General features: G+C 35.5%; 3 protein-coding genes across 8 annotated transcripts; all 3 read right to left on the bottom strand.

Moving 5' to 3' along the window:
- Positions 1-2,997: 2,997 nt before the first annotated feature.
- LOC111303074 (ankyrin repeat-containing protein BDA1-like) lies at positions 2,998-5,433 on the bottom strand. The gene is made up of 2 exons (XM_022899091.2): positions 4,674-5,433; positions 2,998-4,192 (listed from the first exon to the last, which is right to left on the bottom strand). The coding sequence occupies exons 1-2, from the start codon at positions 5,361-5,363 to the stop codon at positions 3,338-3,340; spliced, it is 1,545 nt and encodes a 514-aa protein (XP_022754826.2). The 5' UTR covers positions 5,364-5,433; the 3' UTR covers positions 2,998-3,337.
- A 5,370-nt stretch (positions 5,434-10,803) lies between these two features.
- Positions 10,804-15,353, bottom strand: LOC111303072 (alpha/beta hydrolase domain-containing protein WAV2-like). Of its 3 annotated transcripts, none has more exons than XM_022899089.2 (8): positions 14,979-15,353; positions 14,094-14,129; positions 13,883-13,961; positions 13,702-13,756; positions 13,477-13,593; positions 12,705-12,869; positions 11,989-12,232; positions 10,804-11,288 (listed from the first exon to the last, which is right to left on the bottom strand). In XM_022899089.2, the coding sequence occupies exons 1-8, from the start codon at positions 15,214-15,216 to the stop codon at positions 11,272-11,274; spliced, it is 951 nt and encodes a 316-aa protein (XP_022754824.2). In that variant the 5' UTR covers positions 15,217-15,353; the 3' UTR covers positions 10,804-11,271. The 3 variants fall into 3 exon arrangements, with proteins under 3 accessions (XP_022754824.2, XP_022754822.2, XP_022754823.2); XM_022899087.2 differs by having other exon boundaries at positions 10,804-11,191; XM_022899088.2 differs by having other exon boundaries at positions 10,804-11,185.
- Positions 15,354-16,423: 1,070 nt separating this feature from the next.
- Positions 16,424-21,375, bottom strand: LOC111303071 (nuclear transcription factor Y subunit A-3-like). 4 transcript variants are annotated; one of them, XM_022899082.2, is made up of 6 exons: positions 21,146-21,375; positions 18,688-19,077; positions 17,944-18,056; positions 17,799-17,870; positions 17,288-17,455; positions 16,424-17,063 (listed from the first exon to the last, which is right to left on the bottom strand). In XM_022899082.2, exons 2-6 carry the CDS (start codon positions 18,989-18,991, stop codon positions 16,713-16,715), a joined length of 1,008 nt encoding a protein of 335 aa, XP_022754817.2. In that variant the 5' UTR covers positions 18,992-19,077; positions 21,146-21,375; the 3' UTR covers positions 16,424-16,712. The 4 variants fall into 4 exon arrangements, with proteins under 4 accessions (XP_022754817.2, XP_022754820.2, XP_089598199.1 ...); XM_022899085.2 differs by having other exon boundaries at positions 18,688-19,074; positions 21,146-21,266; XM_089742073.1 differs by having other exon boundaries at positions 20,516-21,223.
- Between the last annotated feature and the right edge of the window lie 1,066 nt (positions 21,376-22,441).

Raw genomic sequence — 22,441 nt, 5'->3', positions numbered from 1 at the left:
AGCAAGTATTTGAGTCTTTGGCTAGAATAAGCTTATCTTCTTCCATTAAATGGTTAAAGGAGACAAAATTTCCGCTCGGTGATGCTTCGTGGAGCTTTTTTTCTTTTAATTTTTTTTCTCTCCGAATTCTCTCATACCCTTCCATTGATGATGCCCTCTTTTGCACTTCCTCTGTGCTATCCAGAGAAACCAACTCGTTGTTGTGCCCCTACTTGTGGTAAGTGGTAGCATTTTTATCCACTTTCTCTGCCCTTCAAGATCCAAATAGGTAGAACCATAGAAAGCACTTCGCATGCTAGCCATGTCTTCCTTCTGGTCCAGTGTAGGGGCGCACTCATCTCGGCTCCAAATCCTTTTCGATGTTTAAACACCTATCTCTTATTCATTTTTATCCAAATTTGGCGCAAGTCGCCCTCCAACTACTGGCAACTAAATGAGTCAAATCAAGAATGATTGCGCATGATAATTATTTAATAGAAAATGAACTCCTCATTAAATTTCGGGGTAGCTGCTCACCATTAAGACTGATCGTGGACATAATTTTCATAGTTGCTCTGCTCCTTTATCCCATTTACTCATGACTCATGAGTCTAACTCAGGTGTACGACATGAAAGCTATAAAAGTCTCTTTCTTCTTCTTGAAGTAGTGCAAAATCACATTAAAATGAAAAAAAAAATTGATTTCTTAGTACCTTTTGGAGGATGAAATTACTCCAAGATTTTTAATAGCTGATGCTTGAAATCAAGGGTGTAGCATCACTATGATGACCAAATTCACAGCTGTGAAACCATGGGAATGCTATCTAACATTAATGATTTTATCAAAGGATGCAGTATCAATATTCCAATTTCTAATGATAATTGATTACATTATCACCAATGAAAAGGGGCGCAAACTCAAAAGGTACAACCATAACACATTCTAATTAAACACAACAAGTCAGACAAATGTAAAGCAAAATGCCATATTTGGCTCCAACAATGTATCCCTTGAGAAACAGTAGTTGTTTGAATGACCAGCTCGGTTTCCACTGAGGATTTGATCTTGAAGACGTATGCATTCAGGCATTGCCTTGGTCCTAATCTTGCCTTTCTTTTCTGCGCCTAGAAAGGCGCTTCTTTATGTGTTTTCTTACCCTATGGACAATCCAAACGATAAAAGTAAAACGGGCAGTATGAGCTAAGAAGACAATGCCAATCAGGGCCATCCATACAAGCATAGCAATTGCGACCACCATTTGTACAGTTTGCTCGTTGGCTGGTGTGATGGTCAACATGAAGCAATGTGGTGACTGCCATAGATGTTATCGTATGTTATCGGTTTCCACTGAGGATTTGATCTTGAAGACGTATGTATTCAGGCATTGCCTTGGTCCTGATCTTGCCTTTCTTTTCTGCGCCTAGAAAGCCGCTTCTTTATGTGTTTTCTTACCCTATGGACAATCCAAACGATAAAAGTAAAACGGGCAGTATGAGCTAAGAAGACAATGCCAATCAGGGCCAACCATACAAGCATAGCAATTGCGACCACCATTTGTACAGTTTGCTCGTTGGCTGGTGTGTTGGTCAACATGAAGCAATGTGGTGACTGGCATAGATGTTATCGTCACCCACATGATAGCCATGAGAATCCACACAAATAGTCTCCGCTTCAGAGGTAATCCACTTTTTTTTTTTGTTCTTGTATTCTTCTAAAACCAATTTGGTTGATCTTCTCTGCAATCAGTAGTAAGTCACTTCAACTGGGGTGTTTTCCGGAAAGGAAAGGCCCGAACTTAGTAATATCAAGTGTGGCATAAAGTCATTAGTTCTGGAAGTCTATGGAAAACGGGAAGACACAATTCCTGATACATGAGATATTTACAAGGTTGTCATCTAGCTTCATTACTGCAGGATGCAAAAACTATTGCCTGAATAAATTCTTTTAGGAGCAGGATATTCAGCAGAAGATTAGTGCAAACATTTGAGAACTTAAATTTAAGACTGAATTTGCTACAGAGAGGCAGCTAAAATCAAGATAGTGTTTTTCCATCATGTTCTTTGATGTTTACAGTATCCCTGTCCCTGCCCTGTTCCACCAAGAGCTTTACAGTTTTCAAACGGTTGTGCTTCACAGTCAAGTGTAGGAGGGTGTCTCCCTCCGCCAGTGTATATTGAGCTGCATCAGGATTCACATGCACCAACTCTTGTATAACATCAATCCGGCCTTTCATTACGGCTAGATGAAGAGGGGTTCTACAATCTTCATCTCGAACAAGACGCATATAAGGATCCACTAACAATAGCAACTTAACCATTTCAGTGTAGCCATTGGAAGAGGCCAAGGGAAGAGGTGAAAGCCCTTGAGAATCCAACTCTGAGGCAAGCTGTGGTCTACTATTCAAAACTGCCTCTGCAAAAGGTAGGTGACCTAGCATGGCGGCGATATGCAAATGAGTTTCATTGAAGCTTGAGGTTGAGAATGGGGCTAGAGTGAGTCCATCTTCTTCCATTAATTTGGTTTAAGTAGTTAACACTCCCGCTTGGGGATGTTTCAGAGAGCCATTTCTCTCTCAGAATTCTTTCACGATCTTCCGTGGATTATGATGTTCAATCCTTGATCCATAATATCCACCAAAACTACCTCAGACATCACATCCAATTCTAATGGAGAGTACCCTTAATAATGCTATCAAAGACAGTGCGCCTTATCATTTTCACAATGTAAATCAAAAACAAGTTTATCGACAAAGGAAGCAAGCCAGACTTGAATATTTTAAGTTCTTCTGTTCTAAAATGAAGAGGCTAGTCAACTTTATCCACAAATTTGGGAACTTTTCAAGTTTTAACTATCATCTTCTAAAACAAAATTTAAACATAAGTTTAATCTATAAGTTCTAACTTCCAATTATTATCTTCTAAAAGAACTTGCAATTATCATCAAGATGAACTTCACTTCAAATCCTACTAAAACTCTTTTAGGTATTGTTATAGATGAGAAAAGATTAGAAAAGCATATAATAATAATAGAAAATCCACAATTTCATATCCATGTCATTCCAATTTGGTATGCTTTACAAGAGAAATGGAGTGAACAACGTTGAAAAAGGAAGAAATCACAACCAATGATATGGGCAGAACAAAACTTGCTTCTAACAAAGCTCCCCGAATCCCAACCCCTCCCCCTCCCTCCCCCACCCCCCCCCCCCCCCCAAAAAAAAAAAAAAAAAAGATCGTCCCGACTTTAACATTTACAAATCGAACACAATAATCTGAAACTAGTGACCACAAGCTTGAAACAATAGGTTTAGCGTAGGCTACCCTGTATGAAACTTGCAAAATTTTCATTGCTCTCATCTCACACATCTTCCTGGTCATTGTCAACTTGATCAGCTGATGGTTTCTGCTCTTTTTCCTTTATAAGTCCATACTTTCTAAGAACCCATAAGTTCATACGAATCATATTCCCAATGAAAACAACTCCCATAAGACACAACCAGGTTAAGACTGATATCTCCGTTACATCACGCAGCATACCTGTGGCGCTCTCTGGTGACATATGTCTTAGAGATATGAAGTAAGTTATCACTTGCGCAGTGATGGCAATCCACATTATAATCATTTGAATCCACATCCATCTCCGTTTCTTAAGGGGTAACCCACTAACAAGCAGGAGGATTATGCTTAGAGATGCAAGGAAAGCAAGTGTGTTGAAAATCATAAATTGACCATACTCAATATCCTGGTTGTATGCCATAACAGCAGTCCCGGCTTTGAGAGGGTGCTCCAGAGGGTTTCCATTCTCATCTACTGTTTCGTCTGCTTGCCAAACACCCCCTGGCGGGGTTATTGCAGCTTGGAACGCCACAGTTGCAATCAATGATGCTACCACCATCAACGCACTTCGCTTCCTACCAAGCCAATCAGTGTGCTTATGCTTTATTATTGGTTTCTTTGAATTGCTTTCTTCTGCGGATACATGTGAGACCAGGCGCTTTGTTGTCTGGGGAACTTTTGTTGGATTTGGAACCCATTCAGGTGCAATTATATGTAGATCTCTAGCATTTAAAACTCCAGCATCTCTAAGAATACATTCAATCTCCATGTCTCTTATATCCCTGGGGCTCTGTATCAAAGTATCTAACACCGTGAAGCCATTCTTATTTATTGCATTTATATCCAGTCCAGGAATGGTAAGCAAAAACTTTATGATCTGCAAAATTTATGCAATAGCATTATCATCAAATGAAATGCAACTGAACCAACCTTTTGGATATCCACATGCACATTAACATTACAATACTAGATCTCCCAAAGCCAACTCTACAATACCTCTGCATTAAATTCTACACCTAATGATATGAAATCTTATTTTGGTACAAAGGAGACCGCAGCATGGAAATTAGAAGAGATTCGGGTTCCATATGAAATCTTTTAACGCTTCCAGAATTAATATAGTTTGACTAAGAGAACAACTAACAAAGTTGGGAGTTTCTTAATCCAATATTTTAGCTACCAATTATGCTCTTAACTCAAATTGTCCTTGAAAAAAAAAAAATTTTTGGCAAACACAATTGTACCTTAGTTTGTCTCCCAGTTCCTAATTTTGATCACCAATTTGATCAGATCAAAATCTATGCAAAATGAAATGAAACGCCCATAAAAAGAACAGAAGAAACATTGTAGAAGCATACCTCAATCTGCTTCTTGGCCACAGCAATATGCAACATAGTGTTTCCATCACAATCTTTCTGATTCACCAATTCATCATCATTATCTTTTCCAATCTCTTCAACCAAAATCTTCAAACCCACCAACCTGTTACTTCCCACACACAAGTGCAACGCAGTTTCATCTCGTTCAGTCACCAACCGAGCTGACTCAGGCCTTGCTCGAACCAACTCCCTCACCACCTTAACCCTCCCCTTAATAGCAGCTAGGTGGAGTGGCGTCCTACCATCTTGATTTCGCACCATACACATCTCTGGATCCACTTTGACCAACTCTTTGACAATCTCAACGTGCCCTTTTGCTGCAGCCAGGTGAAGAGCAGAGCAGCCCTGTGAATCCAACTCGGAAGCCAATTCCGGGTTAAGATTCAGAAGCTCTTGGACGAAACTGACGTGGCCTAGCATGGAGGAAACATGGAGAGGAGTCTCGGAGACACAAGAAACTATTGAACGGTGAATAATTAGAGGGTCTTCTTGGAGTAATCCTTGGAGGGATTTGATGTCTCCTTCCATGGCTGCATCTGATAGCCTTTTTTCCATTTTTGATTTTCTTCTCTCGTGCCCCTCAAAAGGGCAATAGTTTTCTTTTCTTCTTCTGGTTTCTGTGTTTGTTGCCTCCACTGTTTGATCTTGGATCGATCCAGAGTCAATCATCAAAGATTCAAAGCTCAATGCAATGAAAAGTCACGTTTGAAAGGCGTGGGAATGTGATAATAAAGTCGTCAGTCAGAATGGGAACAGAACATAACAAACAAGAAGTGGGTAGATCGATGAGGATTGAGGATCGATGAGGATTGTGCTTTGGCATATTGTGGGACTGGGACCCTTAGAAGCTTCTATTTACGTGCTGCGTTGACGGGAGTGTAAAACAAGAAACGGTCGTCAACAAAGTCTTTGTTTTTTTTTAATTTTTTAATCTAGACCCATCATTGTAATATTTATGGAGAAAGAAATTAAGCCATCAATCCCTTCAAATCCACAATTTCCAACTGTAAGAAAAAAAATAAAAAATAGTTAACAAAAACTTATTATTGTAAGAAACGAGAAATAGTTTGTTCACTTTTATTATTAAAAAGTTAATTCTTGCAAAATCAATTGGATGCAATCTTAATATTTTCAATTCTTTTTTTATATTTTTTTAGACTTTGATTTCTCATGTATAATAAAAAAAAAAAACATAAATTGATGAATTAGGTTTTAGCATTGGAAAAAGAAATCCAATTTAGGGTTTTTTTTTTTTCATCTATTAGATTTTTTTGGATTGAAGGTTCACAATTATTGAGAGAGACAAAGGAAGTCAAGATTTGTATAGTATAATTCCTTATTTTTATTTTATTTTTTCAATTTTAGGAATTGAGTTTCTGGCGATGGGAATTCCAAATGAATTAAGGGTTGAAATTGATGAGTTCTTCACTTCAAAAACAATATCAGAAGCAAATAAAAGAAATAATAATAGCATGTCCACAAAATGAATAGTGAACTTGTCACTTAGTGGAATTGGCTTGTCTTTGATCCACTTTTTACGATTTGATTAGCCCCCATTTGAGATGAAGGTACGGTATTTGTTTGGGTATTAGAGTTCCTCTAATGGAAGTCTTGTCTAAGGTGAAATATATTTTTTCTCTTATTTCCAAAACTGAATTATCCGATAGTAAAATTGTTGACACTTTTTTTGAAAACTAATTAATATCCAATTAAAAGCTATTAATGAAAAACTTCTCATTTATGCTACTTTATATAGATAATGGTTGGTTGTTTTATATATTTGACGGTTAAATGGCCCAACATTAATGATGCAATTTAAATTGTAAAGCTAATTTACAACACATTTGCTACGAACGTTCCTTCTGGAAAACTATCTGAAGGGTGATTTATGAGTGAGACTGGGATTGTTGTTAGGCAGGATTTCCCCATTGTGTCCAGACTCAGTTCTCTTTCGATAGCAATGGCTATGGGGTAAAGATACGATTTCAGGTTCAAAATTTGCCAAGCCCAAAAGAAGAGTGGAAAGAGGTATGTAACTACTAACTACTAGTGGACTTCAACCAGACCCTCTGAAATAAAGTAAAAAGAAACAATTCGCATTCTATGTTGTACATAGCCAACAAAAAGATAACAATTAACCCATCAGGTGAGAATGAATTAGAAGAATCTTCACTTAACAGGGAAAGAGATTTCCTACACGGGAAATATTATATATATCCCAATTATGTAATCAAATAGAAAACAAGTTCAGCACCTGAAAACTACCAATACCAATATACCCAACTGAAAGTCCCTGAGAAAAGTACTTGATACATAAGCTGGCCAACTTGGCGCAGCACAGATAACCTGACCAACTACACAGTTAGTTGCCAAGGGCATGGGAGAATTACAATAGGTAAAATCTCTGCATCTCCTTAACGTCAAGGTCGTGCTCTCTTGTTGCTGCAAGAGGGGCATGTACTGTTTGATATGCTCAGCCCTGGCGCGGTGATCTTTACACATTTGCCATGAAACCACTTTTCACATATGTCACAACAAATCCAGAACTCATCGGAAGCATGGTTCTCTCCACATGCACCACACAAGGTTTCCCTGCGCTCCTCTTTCATCTTTATCTTTATCTTCATCTTCCTCATCCTTTGGTTGCATGCTTTATGAGTATTTAGCAGACTCTGTATTCATATCCATTGCCACATTAAAACAGAGGAAATAATCATGTATACTATAGCACATAAATGGAAACAAACATATTCAACACCGAATCAATTAAAAGAATTCCACATCCAATTGATATAAAATAGATAGTAGTATGCTTGGCTTAGCCCATTACCCAATTACCCAATTGAAAACGTTGGTTTCTTTTCTTGTTCAAAATGTGTTTAGCACCCCCGAAAAGGAAATATGAAACAAGACTAAAATAAAATCATAGTTGGTGATTAGAATCCAGCTTCAGGAATCGTAATGTGATGTAACAGGAAAGGAGGATGAAAAGATGTGAATCAAAACAGTCTTGACAGGATGAAAACGTCCACACTATGAATAATTGGCAGAAGATTATATGGCATAATTAGCTTTAACATTAACTTACTTGGTTTTTGAGAATGTTAAGCTAAGTTTGACCCAAATAAGGATTAAAGGACAGTTCAGCTACCAATATATCAAGGAACAGAACAATGAAGTTCTAGATATCCCAATAACATAGGTTCCAACTTTCTTGGATGCCCACATCGCGATTGTCCTTTGAGACCACTGCTAACCAATATCCATACTTAAGCCAACAGATAACTTTAAGCATCAAAGTGCCAGTTACAGCCCTTGCGCTTGACTTGGATTTATTGCTGCTAGGATTTGGAACTGATGACTTCTCCTTTGCCTGTTTCTTGGCACTTCCAGTGGCAATTTCAAATATTGAAGGGAGATCATTTATCATAATGAAGAGATGTTTCCTGAATCAAAGATTCCAAATGTTTGCAAATAAGTCCTTCAATCGGTCTTAAAAACATAAGAATATCCAGCAAATTGATAATATGACAAAAATGACAACCTTCTTCCTCATAATGAAAATTTCCATTCAATCTTGTTTTTAATTTCTTTATATAAAAAAATTACATGTAGCAAATTTCACTCAATTTCTAGACATCTGTCCCCAAACTTCCTGTCCGGTATTAACTCACATGTTCTTGACCATTCATCTAAAATAGTTGATCCTGTAGAACCCAAGGTCGAAGATGAGAACAAAATGCTTACATGCACTTACAGCCAGTAAAAAGTTTAAATACTTACTCTACCAGAAGACATGATGACTACATGAAATTTTTCTTACGTATCCACTTCCTGGTATTATTACTTTTTCTACCAGCAAAGCTTACAGTTACAGTAAAGTTTATTATGTATGTAATCCGTCAAGCATTAATATTTCTCCCCATTTATTATTCAATAGGGAAAAAAATTGCAACATTATGCAGCAGGTAAAGGAAAAAAAATATACCTGTCAGCTTTATCAAAACCAACCTAGCACCAAAATAGAAAGCTACTGCTAGTAACCATGCATCACTGTGAACAGCAACAAGTGACAACCAGTACCTTTCTTGCTTCCCATCTTTAACAAAGTTAATACCTAATGCAGGCTCTGGGAGCTCTGGAGGCACTTCCTTGGCGGGTAAATTAACTTCCCACTGTTCATTAGGAGATCCATAAAAGCAAAGATTCTCCTTCTCTGAAAAACACGATGTTGGTCAAACAAAGTTCCAAGTAGACATAATAGAGAAACAGAGTTATCGTATCCATCCTAAAATAGGTATAGCAAATTACTTATAACATAATACTAAACATGAAACAAGCCATCAAGAATGGACGAAACTAATTATTAACGTACATATATTACCAAATTACTACAAGTCGTATTACCTAGAGAAATAAATAAGGCTGTTGCATTTAAATATTAACCAAACAAATAGAATATCCATACTGAACATGTTTTGGAGATTGAGAGGCTTATAGTTCAAACATGTGTTTCAATCAAAACACAAAGAAAGTTGCGGAAAATGCAAGACAAGAAACAAGGTTAAATGCAAAATTTATTCGAATAACTCGAGTTAACAACAAGTTCAAACTATCAATCTTAGCATTTAAACTTAAATACATATAAATAATTATCAAATTTATATTTGATACTGTTAGTATATAAATTTTATATATTATCAATGAATTAGACGATGACATGAGTAAATTTTTTAAAAAATTTTAATTTATGTACATTTAGTTTAAGAGTTGATATTTGTTCATTAATGAAATATGATCATTGGATTTATTGACAGTGTATAAAATCTATATATATTAATACTGTATCAAATATAAACTCGTAATTATCCAAAAAAACACGCTCGAAGAAAATAGGTTGCAACCACGAACATATCACATTTGTTGACAAGTGATCTATTTGCTTTATTGTCAACTACCCAGCATTGCCTTGTCAAAAAGCAGGCGGCAGATAACTTCAAATTCTGGAATACTATAACCACAATAGGAAAGGAAAGAAATTGATTTGAGATACTTATTCATTATTTGGTCCAAGAATCATGACGTAACAACTCATATTTTGAATGTTAAAGTTTTCTCAGAATAGGAAGAAGAATTAAGAAAGTAAAGAGTGAGAAATCCTAATCAGGATATGTTAAAGTGAGCCACGGTTGGTTGTTTTCTTTGCTGCTGGAATTGGTTGAAGTAATCCATCGTTTGTATGATTTCATTTCTTGTGCTTATCAAAAAATATGTGCGATTTAAAAATTCAGATGTGAAGAAATGGGAATTTGCAAACTAATCAGTAATCACAGCAGGACGATGATGATTTATCCCCGTATACGTTTCCGAAAATTTGTCTTGAATCGTGACCCCTCTTTCTACAGGTGAAAGATCAGCGCTCCAAGCCACCGTGACAGATTCTCAATATTTTGCCTGTTTCGATGTGGCACCCGGTGAGGCTACGCGAGCACTGGGAAGTGAACTCCGTTTTGAAGTCAGAGCAGTGAGCAACCGCGGCTTCGTTTTAGTCCCTTCTTCAATCTGAAATGCTGCGTCCCCCATTTTTACTGATCAGGAGTAGGCAAAAGAGCGTTATATATAGCTGCCGAAGAGAAATTTTGTGGCAAATTTTTTGTCACGTGTTAAGCAATAGACCTGACCTTGTTTGAACTTTAAGCTCACGTTCCATAAACATCCTCAAGTATCTTCTTATTTAAATCAGGCTTTTCTTTAGAGAGTTACTTAAAAATGGGAAATATAAAAATCATTATATCACGCATCAAGCATAAAATATGTTTTTAAATTATGATAAATTAAATATATAATTTTTACTAAACTTTAAAATTATGTCAATTTTATATTATTTTTTATCATATAATAATCTTATCATGTTTAAAGTTGTGAATCTAATTTATTTTATTGATAGGGCAATGCGACAAAAAAATACCCTTCTTTGCTGCTTCAGTTTTAAGCTGAATTCCAAGATTAAGGTCTGAATCAGTAGTTTCTTCCAAATGAATTGAACCTTCGTCTCAATTCATGTGACTTATTTTTTGTACATCTTATAAAAAGTGAAAGACGTTTCAAGTTTCCACCAAATTTTCCATATAAACTAACAGTTCAAAACTACCAACAAGACAATAGAAAAGAGAAGAGTTCGAAAAAACCTAAATTGTGAAACAAATGGTGATACACCTATGACTGTCCCATAGAAAAATAGAGATACAAATAGCTCAGCATATCAGCACCAACCATACATCTGTACTTTTTTTTAAGAGTCTTCTTATTTCATACATTGGAACCAGTCAGAATTAATATGGTATTTTGCGTACTTGTCATAGTCATACTAAAAGGGAGTTTACGTTCTTTTCGTTATCCTTTTCATCAGCTTGTGTTTTGTATGCCAGCAAAAAATCTTGGAGAGAATGATCAAGGACATTAGGCTGCATGTTATAGAGTGCTTCTAACAGCTGCAGCTTCAAAAGAAAAAGGCACAAAGTTTAAGATTCAGGGTCTGAGCCAAACAATAAAATCTCAAAAGATACATACGAGCCAGTCATCTCCTCTGGAAATCTGAAAGCAGCATCAGGCAGCCATCAATAAAAGAAAAAAAGAGGGCAAGGAGCAGGGGTCTCAAAAACAAAAGTAACGAGAGTAGTTACATAGTATTGGCAGTTGCAGCTACTTCGCAAGTAAGAAAATGAAAAAAGACAGAACAGTAAGCAGGAAGCACAGATTTATAGGTGTGTTATTCCCTAGCACAATAATGGCTATACTTGTTACCTTTTTGAATCAGTGTTCATGACTGTCAACCCAGATGGACTTTGGAATAGGCTTGATGATGATTTGGCTAATTTCTGCCAGCCTTGGTTTTGCTTGATGATGATTTGGCTAATTGATGATGATTTTGTTTGTTTCTAAATTGGGCTTTGCTAATTTACGCACACAAAAAAAGGCATTTAAAAATTTGGTGCCAAAATGTTCCAGTTGAATATAATATTAAACAAAGTAGCCCTATTGCCATGATGTAGAAGCTTCCAACAGTAATATATTCTTCCGAAACTGTCTACAAGATGCAGAAACTAGGTTGCTCACCAGGTGCTGCTATACTTGGGTAAAAGCAGGAATTATGAAAAAAAAGTTAAATGCCAAACATTAATTTGAGCTTAAGCAGGCAAATTTATAATGCAAGAGATAGAAAAAATCCAGAGGCCAAAAACTGATCCTGTCTAATATCATCTAGCACTAATTTCATTGGTAAAAGGTGAATTACCATGTCCATTTTGTGATGATTCATTTTCCTTTTTCTCTGGCACTTGTTTTTCAAAAAACTGCTGAATTGTTATCCAGTAGTGGTCACCACCAGCTAACCAAGTGTCCATGTGCATACCAGTAGGGAATTCTACAAAGAGGCATTGCCTGTTATGAGCTGCTGCTTTAGCATACAGCATTTGCATGTGGGATGAGGGAACCATCTCGTCTTGCAAGCCAGAAAGAAAAAGGATAGGCTGCTTGACCTGCAGATGTTAAGTTCAAAATAGCAAAGGATGTATCAACAAGTGAAGTGACTGAAAGCCATACACAGAAGGTAAAACAAGCATCATCTCCTCATCTTTCTAGTTCAAGAAATTGCTAACATGTTTGGAAATTAAGAAAAGCTACTTTGCAAGAATGGGACATGTGTAAATTTCTATTCACTAAATTAGAAAATTTCAAATAGGTGCAAAATCAAAACTGTATCAACAATTTATCTTGTAGCTAAACTAATTTTACTCTTAAGCATCCACTACACAACCACCAATTGGCAATGGGTAGATAATAAGCAGAAGTATACATGTCCAAACAGTTGCTTATCGAACCAAGGATTTCCTTCATAAAGGACCATGGAACAGGGTACTATCAGATATTAGGAGATTTTTCATCATCTATATGCATGTCAATAATTTAGTCTAAAGATTCAGGAAGTCAAGTTAAACAACATGTATCTACCTGGCCAATGATATCAATGGTACTCCATGGAGAGAGAACAAGAAAATTAAGAATTTTGGGACCTTTTGTACCAGGGCCTCCAATAAACCACTTCAGGAAAGGCAATAAAACCCCAACCATGTCCAGAATAGATGTGAAAGTGTTTTCTAGTATCAATGCAGCAACCTGAAATTTAAAAGCAAACCAAGAAATGAAATATCTAATACGGCCTAAAAAGGATAAAGATATTTATTAGAGAAAAAACATTAAAACCTTTGTAGGTGAGTCTACCAAAAAACGCATATAATAATTGCAAAAATCCCCTCTACCCTCAATGATATCAGTAGAAAGTAGAGCAACCTGATCACATGAGTGAGAGAAACCCATGCAGCATAGAGCAATAGTAATCAAATTGGGAATATAACTGTCCAAATAGATGAAAATTAATGGCTAACTTAGTTGAATAATGATGACACCTTAAAGTTAACTAAAATCTCTTTAACGCATATACATTGCCCAAAAAGAGTATAGTCTCATTCAATGTGTTATACTCAAGTGCATTCCATTAGGTCGTCAACATTTTACTACAGCTCAAACCCAGCTAAGTGGGTTGTTAATACCATTGCTGCTCCATTCCCTATCATGCCCTACTTTCCAAACAACAGACCAATGTTTATTTCATCTGTCCAGCATGAGTTTGAACCATGGGATTACAATATGGTAGTTTCTGATTCTAAATCTCTCTAGTCTCAGGAAGAAAGAAATGTAAATGAAAAAATCACCAGAAAGATACCTTATCAGGATTGTTTTTGGTGAGTACAGCTCCGACAGCACCCCCAAGTGATCTTCCAAAGACTACTATTCTATTTGGGTCAATATCCGTCCGCTGAGTGAGATGATCCAATGCAGCCTAAATGCAAAAAAAAAAAAAGGAAAAGAAAGAAATAGTTAAGATTGCTAGTTTGTTAAGGTAGTAGCTTAATGTATCTAGAATAGAAGAACTGACAAGAGTTGCAACCTGAGCATCGTTAATAATTCCATGCTGAGAAGGATAACCATCACTTGCTCCATAACTGTTTGATCAATTAGATGTTAAACTTCATTCACTAGATGAGTGGAAAACTAAAAGTAATCAAGGTCATGATGCCAACAACATAAGAAAGCTAAAACAGAGAAGCTTAGATATTTAGGACACACACCCTCGATATGAAAGCATGAAGACATTGCACTGTAACCTCTGTATCATTATGCGAATCATTTCCAGACGGTGAGCAATATCTGCAGATCCGTGGTCAAGGCAGCCCAAGGACCTTGGATTTCACAAAGGGAAAATGATTTTGCCAATTGAATCCACTAAGATGTGAAATAAGAACTATAATGCAAAAACATTAATGTTGATGAAAAGGATACTTCCAGCATTCTCTTGAAAAAACAGGATGGTTGGACCTGCAAAACCAACGGAACTACTTTCTAAGCAGTGAAACGTTATTACAATCTCAATTACAGAACACCAACATACCACAATATATTACAAGACAACATCTTATTCTTAAGTTATGCCACATGGGAATGCTTAGTATGCATTCATTTTCATTTTGTCCCAGTAACTTACAAGTTTTTCCCAAAACTTTCAAAGACATGTAATAGCCAAACCAAACAAATTGAAACAGATAAGTGAGCATTTTATGGAGAAACACGCCAGTTATGCCCTCATATCTCAATCTTATCAAATTGAACCAAAAACATATACATAAGTCATAATCAAAACCATCTACATAAGTCATAATCAAAACCATCACGCTACATCCATCAAACATACATCCATCAAACAAATTACTAGTCTTCCATAATTTTTCACATACTTTTAGATCACAGTCGATACACTTAATCTCAACAATTACTTCAGCTCTCATTTAGTTCAAATACACCCTTAGCCTTTAGCATTTGTTTCAATCATCTTATCCTCAAAGTTCAAACAAATCTAAAGGCAAGGATAAAAGCAAATTATAAAGTCTAATTATAGAATTAAAACAAGTGAACATAGCATTTCAAACAAAAAAATCAATAAAATTCTTCCAAAAAAATGAAAAATCAAAACCTAAAAGTAGCATTCAACCAATCAGTCTTAAACCAGCCAAAAACCACTCGCTCAAAAAATTCAAACCGAAAACCACACCCTTAACCCTAAAAAGTACTAACACAAGCAGAATTACCATAATTCAATTAAAAAATATAACAAAAAAGGAAATAAAACGCTAAAAAAAGGCGGATCAGGAGTGAGACTGTGAGAGTGACCTCGGCAGTCAGGGAAGAGCTTGATGAACCAAGCATGGAGTCGGACTCCATCAGAGGATCTGAGCCAAACGTCCTCGTAGTCGAGTCGGAGTCGGGCCGGCGTTATCGGGTAAGACTTGGTTAGACCCGGCAAAACCGGAACGTAAACGAGTTTCTCTTGAAACGCCACCAGCAAAGCCATCCCCACCACCACTATCCCTCCCACTCCGTAAAACAACAAGCTAACGTAATAGACCATTTTCTTCTTCTTTTCCTTCTCCTCGTCGTCTCGTAGGCCGTAGCACCTGAAAATTTTTTTTTCGCTTAAGCTATGTCCTTGTTTTTGGGCATCTGCTGCTTCTGCGACTGTTATTTAATTATTTACGTGGAGTTTTCTGGTTGGTTGTTTTTATTTTCTTTCATTTTATTTATTTTGGAGGATGATGGGTCCCCCCCCCTCCCCTTCACAAAGAAATTGGGCATTTGAGTTTTAGGTCAGTTACAACTCTTATTGTATATATTTTCATTTAAGCTATGCTTTTTTTGGGTGGCTTTGTTTGAATGGGATTTAATTTTTCATTTATAAAATTAGTTGGGTTGATATATATAATAAATACTGAAAAATATTTAATTACGGGCTGCTTTTGAGATGAGTTTTGTGATCTGTCCAATTAATTTTTCAATAAATAATTTGTTCTGATTTGCTTTTTCTTATTTAAAAAAGAAAGAAAATTTTTTTCCTAATTAAAAAAGGATTTTTTTTTTCAAAACAATCTAATCCAGTGAATAATTATTATTATTAAATAAGATTATGCATTTTCATACTTTTTTAATTTTCTTTTGTATTACTAAATAAATTACTATAATACTATATGTTTAATTTTCTTACAAAAAATTATGAGATAAAAAAAATTATAAATCTTAGAATTTAAACACTAAATTTATTTAATATCATTAAAAATAACTATATAAACCAAAGTAAACTTGATTTCAACGTACATTCACTTTCATTTTAAAAAAAATTATAACCAAAATTAAGTTTTGAGAGACAATCAAACCTTAATCCCTTTAAATAAAATATAAAGAAATCACTGTGACCTAAGCAGACAACAAGAACTTTTGGCTCAAGAGGTGCATTATTTATGCAAGCAACAAAGTTGAAACTTGTAATATTTGTATTTCTCTTTGAATCATGACAAGTTGATGTAATAACAAACTTGGCAAACCCAACTGTCCACTTAAATTTGTATCTTTTTTTTTTTTTATTGAAAAGTATCATACTTTTTGTATGATAAATATTTTATCTTTGTTAGTGCCCAATTCTTTATTTCCCGAATATTATTACGCCAACGTGTTATCATACGTGGTTCATCATACTTTAGCTCTGATGGGCCAACTACAACAGGAACCCTAGTGCTCCACGGTTTACACAATCATATCTAAGGTCTGATCTGATAAAAAGAAAGGATGGTAATTGCTTATTTGTTTATAAATGATCTGAAAATATGAAAATATATTACCTAGTTGACATAAATAACACCCATAACAGGTAAAAACCACAAGTCAATGATCATTGAAATACAATTCCAAGCCAAACTCTTTTCAACAATGCTGTAATTCCTAAAATGTAAGAGCAGAGAAAGAAACTGGGAAGAGATTTCAGGACAGTGTAACACAGTCAGACGCTTTACACAATATGCATGAAAGATAATTGATAAAGCCAAGGATGAGTTGCCGCCTTTGCTGTGCTCCTTGTCACCGGGCAATTGAAGCACAGTGTTGTATTCCATTCAGCATGCTGCCCATACGAGTAGAAATGTCTGACAATCTGTGTTCTGGCTGCTGGAAATTGCCATCGTTGTTGGAGACGATTGAGATGTCGGAGCAGCTTGTACTTGAACCAGCGTATTCTGCCGTGGGAGAGCAATGGCTCTCGAGTTCTGATCTACTATTCTTTTGGTCTAAGCAGCTGGCATCACAGATGCCATGGGAACTTGTGTTAAAAGTTGGATCAGCATGTTGGAGCTTCTTTTTGCTAAGAAAACGTCCACCCGACCCCCTAACCCTATTCAGTGCATGAAGATGTCGAGATTCATGAAGGTATGGCTGCATTTAATTCAAACGAAAGCAGATCAGTGGGTTTAGGGTGTTATCATCAACCATGAAAAACCAGTAATGTTACTGACACAGTTGGATAGCAAATCATCAATTACTTTGCATACCCATTAACCTTGCAATAAGTAGGTCATTATTTTCCAGAATATATTTACTCCATGCCACCAAATGTAGCACTGGCAGTTCAAACAAATGGCCAGTAGAAATCTATATACCTTTCGAGATTTGACAAGTTTGTTTTGTGCCCCAAGCTTTGCACGATACTGCCTCCTCCTGAGAATCCCATGATATTGTTTTGCGTTGACATAAATGGGCCCATCTTCTGCGAGATCAAGAGGCAGCGGAATTCTTGTTGGTGCATTTCCTGCCAACTGGGCCTGAATCTGGCCAAGTTTCAATCACAGTTACATCATAAGATGAAAAATGGTCACAACAAAGATTATATGGTAGACTGGGTGAAACCAAGACCAATACTTGAACGGCAGAGATGGAGGTAGAAGAAAAGAATTAGAGCTTATCTAAGCCTATCAGACCCACATTTAAGAAATATTAATCAGTCGTGAAACAACTTACTTAAAAATCCTATAGGGCAATTAAAAATCAATCTTGGATGGATAAAAAACAATTACTAACATGCCAATCATTGACAGAAAAGAAAATATTCCCACTAATAACTATTGCAGATTAATGGCAAGCTACAATAATTCACTGATCACAAGATCTTACAATAGCCTGTTGCCCGTACGGAGTAAACAACCCGCCAAAGTAAGCATCAGCATGAGGATATCGAACAGAAGCCTGAAATGGGATGAGAAATATTAATTTGAAACAAAGACAACAAAATGAACTTAATCGTGATTACTAAACATACCACTGAATGGTTATAATTTAGATGAGAAATGCTGAACAAAGTGTTTGGATTGTTAAGCAAGTAAACCGGCTTCACTTGACCCTCAACATCCTTCCCACAACTTTCATCCTGACCTGATGCACGAGAATACAATTATGATCTCAGACAAATATTGTTAACCAGTTAAGCTTGACAACAAGCTTCCCTTTTCAGTAAACTGTCTAGAAATCCCTTTCAGCCCATTCAAAAACTAAAGCAAAGCACATTACTGCACCAGCAATGATGAGAGAAATTTCTTGAATGCCATCAACAAGATTTCTAATAACAAAACACAAGCAGTCACCAGACAATTAACAAAAGAATAAAGCTTCAACAATAAGACTACTATTTGCTATACTTGCAAGAACCAACTACAAGAACTATGAAATTGCTAAAACATTAACAAATTCTACATAAAGTTCATATCTTTTCCAGCCACTCAATGGCAACTCAATCGAAGTCCAATCAAAGCACATGAAGGCTAGTATAGATATTTGTTCTGCGTTAGACTGGTTCATAGTCCCCAGAGCATTTGCTTAACGTCACCAATATATTTTCTTCCTATTCCCCTTCCCCCCCCCCCCCCCCCCCAAAAAAAAAAGGTCACAGTAAAAGAAAATTATGGCCACTGACAGCAGCTACCTAGCAAGAAGAGTGGTGAAAAAAGAAGGAAAATAATACAAATAGAAAATTCCTAATAAATCACACTTCCAGAAGTATCAATACCAGATTCAGATGAATAGCATTGAGAATTGGTCACTCCTATGACACCCATTTCACGATGAGATTGACCAATAGCTTGAGCTGATGTCAATTCCTGGTCTGGTAGTTGAAGATCTAAATGCTTTGCATTATGATAGAGTTGGGAGGGAGTTTCCACTTTCAAGCTTATATTCTGGGGTAAAGACTGTGCAATTTGCTGTTCGTTCAAATTCCACCATGGTGGGCAACTAACAGATGAATGAGATAGTGAAGGAACAGAACTTTCATCAAAAGTTTTCTTTGGCAAGTTGTGGACTCGAATAGCCATCTAATTCATCAATTGTCTTGATACAAAACCCAGAAGATCCTTATCAACAAACTGAATCTTTTTTTGTCTCACTCCAAGATTAACTACTAAAAGGGGAAAAAAGATATAATGAGCTGCAAATGTCTAAGTTATACCAACAATATTTGCAATCATGAAACCAAACAAAGGCATTGCACAAGAAACAATGGAGATGCAACACTACAATCACAAGGTCGGCACATCCAAATTAATGTCAAAAGCAAAAGAACTAGTAAGGCTAAAATTTGCGAGTGTAAAGTAAACTGACGCTGCAAACAACCCAAGCCATAAATGAAGAAAAGGGACAAAGCTACAGAAAGATAACAGGTCCCGCAATTAAAAGTACATTGCATAATGAGACTTCAGTTAAACAAACTCTAACCTTACCATACCACATGAACCAAAATCACAAGCAAGATTTTCAAAACACAGACAAGAAGAACAACAATGCAAAAGATGATTGATGGGATGTTCCTTCGTTGCAGTCATATTTTCCAAACCATCAAATTTTAGAAGCAAAAATGGATGAACTTATACATAAATAAAGTTAATGGTTCAAATATAGTGATGAGAGTAACCAAGTACACCAAGCCGTTTGGGGCGGGTAAATTGAAGATGAATTCACTTGGTCATCATGAAGAACTTGTACTTACTAATTGAAAGGTAATAGTTTAGATGCTTATTTCAATAATCAAGAACTCATTCAGCAGCAAACATTAGATACATAAAACTCACAAGGATTCAAAAGAAAAACATGAATTTACAAATTCTTAAATAGGAGAGAGGAAAACAAAAGAACATATTAAAAAAAGAAAAGGAAGATAAAGGCTTTTTGAAAGCTCATTTCACAATAATAGCAGCAAGAATATTTCCTTATCCAAATTCCATGAAGAATGATATTCAGAACCCAGATTCAGTAACATGTCCTAGATTTATTGAGCAACTGAAACATATCTAGACATCATCATCATTACATGTCAATTTTCACAAGTAAATGAAGCAGTTTGTGCAGTTATCAGGCATGCTCAGAAAGTCAACCCTGTAAAATCAATAGCATTTTATTTTGTTCAACATGCAACGAGAAGTTGTGAAAAGTTAGATAATATGCAAACAGTTTCGCCACTGAGCCTCAAAAGATTCAGAGTCTAAAACTAAAGCCTATACTGCAAATCCACCAAAGAACCAGAAAGGGTTTATGATGGTTTTCCATAAATAAAATAGCATAGTTATTACAAAATCCAATGATTTAGAAAAAAAAACACTAGGAGGGGAGGGGGCAAAGCTACATTTCATAGATATACAACTAAAGGGCTTCCTAGTGACATGCAGCAGAAATTAATACAAGAACCATAACAGATTTAAGAGCTTGTGAGGGAGAAAAAACCAATCAACAAGATAAAGAAGAAAGTTAAATCAAAAGCAAAAAAAAAAAAAAAAAAGTGTTTCAATATCAGTAAATGTTCTGAACAAAGAAAAATATTCCCGCAACTTAAAGAATCCAAGTACCTAAAGCATAGCAAATCTTAGCTGAATAAAATCCAAGTTCATCTAGAAACTTCTGTTGTGTTGATTAAGAAGCAAAAGCAGAGAACAAAAGCGGCCCAAGAATTATCACATTCAAAGAGCCAGAGAGAAAAGGGCCAGGATATAAAATCTTATCCTGCACGAACAACCATATCTGTACGGACAAGGTAATGCTTATAGGTCACGAACCACACCGACAACAACTAAAAAAACTTATATAAAGTATATACAGTGAAAACACAATGCACCCAAAAAGCCAAAACAGCAAAAAAAAAAAAAGAACATAAACAACTGTAGCAACCGGTTTACTAAGAACAGCAACTTTCACAAGTTCTACAAGAACAAGAACAACGAAAACTTCATTATCATCGGCAACATGCATTTCAAAGAAAAAAACAGCAAATAAAACAAAACCCCATTTAAAAGGCAAATAATTAAAGTATCAGGAGAATTAAAAAAGAAAGAAAGTAAAAGGAGAGAATCAAGAAAAGAAAGGATAGGAAAGGAAGCAAAGCAAACAAAAAAAGGAGTAGTACAAGGTAAAGATAGGATAGGCTTGAATCAAATAAACAAAAGATAGTGAAAGAAAAAAAAAAAAAAGAAAGAAAAAACCTATGGGATCTGATGGGGCATGAAGAAGAAGCAAAGAATTGTTCTGTTGGGAAGATCTTAGGCATGTCCCCTCTCTTCAAACTCTCCAACAAGTTTCCCCTCTTGAATTAGAGACTTTCTAATAATGCCAAAACAATAAAATCGAAATTCAAAAAAAATGAAAAAAGAAAAATAAGTAAGTAGTGGCATTATTCCAACCACCACCATTAAAATCCAACAATGACCAACACAGCTTGGCTTCTTAAGTCCTTTTTTGGCTTTATAATACTATTACAGCCAGCCGCCCTTCACTGTCTACGTTTTTTTTTGCCCATGTACTATGGCGGATATCTTGTTTCTGATTGGTTTGTGTTGTTTACGCCCCCAATATAAGCGTGAAAGTTGATGACATATTTGGAAAAATGTGGCTTAATGTTTTCTTTTCAAATTTGCCCAATTGCCCAAAATTAATGATTTTGTTTTCCAAAGTGTCCTTCCCGACGACACTTCATCCCGAAAATGACACTGGTTTAACATTTGGGATCAAGGGTCTTTGTTAATTTCCAAAATGCCCCTATTATTTTGCAACTTGAGTTGATGTTTTGCCTTCTCGAGGTAAAAAAATATATATATTAAATATAAAATAAATATAACATAAATATATGAATAATTAAATATATTTTTTATTTATTAATTAAAGAAATATAAAAAAAATTCACCTTATTTAAATTTTAATCTCAATTTGTATTTATTTTTTAAAATTTATGTCTCCCTGCCTTATTTAAAAAGTATTACACATAAACGTGAATAAATAAAAAAAAATGAGAACCTATGAAAATTTGTTCAAATCAAGTATTCAAATTGTTTAAAAAAATAAAGAAAGATCAAACAATCTTTCTCTTACAATAATTAATAGTTAATGAAGTAGGTGAAAATTTTTTAACATAAATTATAATGTTTAACTAATAACGATCAAAGCCGTCCTTAATATTCAATTAAGTTGGTTGAAACATGATTTAAGAAAAAATAAATTTCAAAATCCTCTTTTACAAATAATAAAAAAAAAACAATGATGACGATATGAGCATCTCATATTTTTGTCATTCGACGGAAATTTGGTTTGGTTTGTTTTATTTTGCATCTTTTCTTTCCTCGTGCGATATGAGCCGTTGATTAGTTCAATAAGCAAGTTGAATTTAGAAGTAATGTTTATTGATGACGACTAATAAAGGAAAATTGGCTGTAAGTTCGATTAAATTATTTTTATTTTATATAATAATTTCTCCATTGGTCAACGCAATAAAAATACTAAAAAAC

This window comes from Durio zibethinus, chromosome 13 (genome assembly GCF_047325235.1).
Source record: "Durio zibethinus cultivar Kanyao isolate XHJ-2024 chromosome 13, ASM4732523v1, whole genome shotgun sequence".
Classification (NCBI taxonomy): Eukaryota; Viridiplantae; Streptophyta; class Magnoliopsida; order Malvales; family Malvaceae; genus Durio; species Durio zibethinus.
Note: the sequence above shows the minus strand (reverse complement) of the source record. Positions and strands in the feature narration are given on the sequence as shown.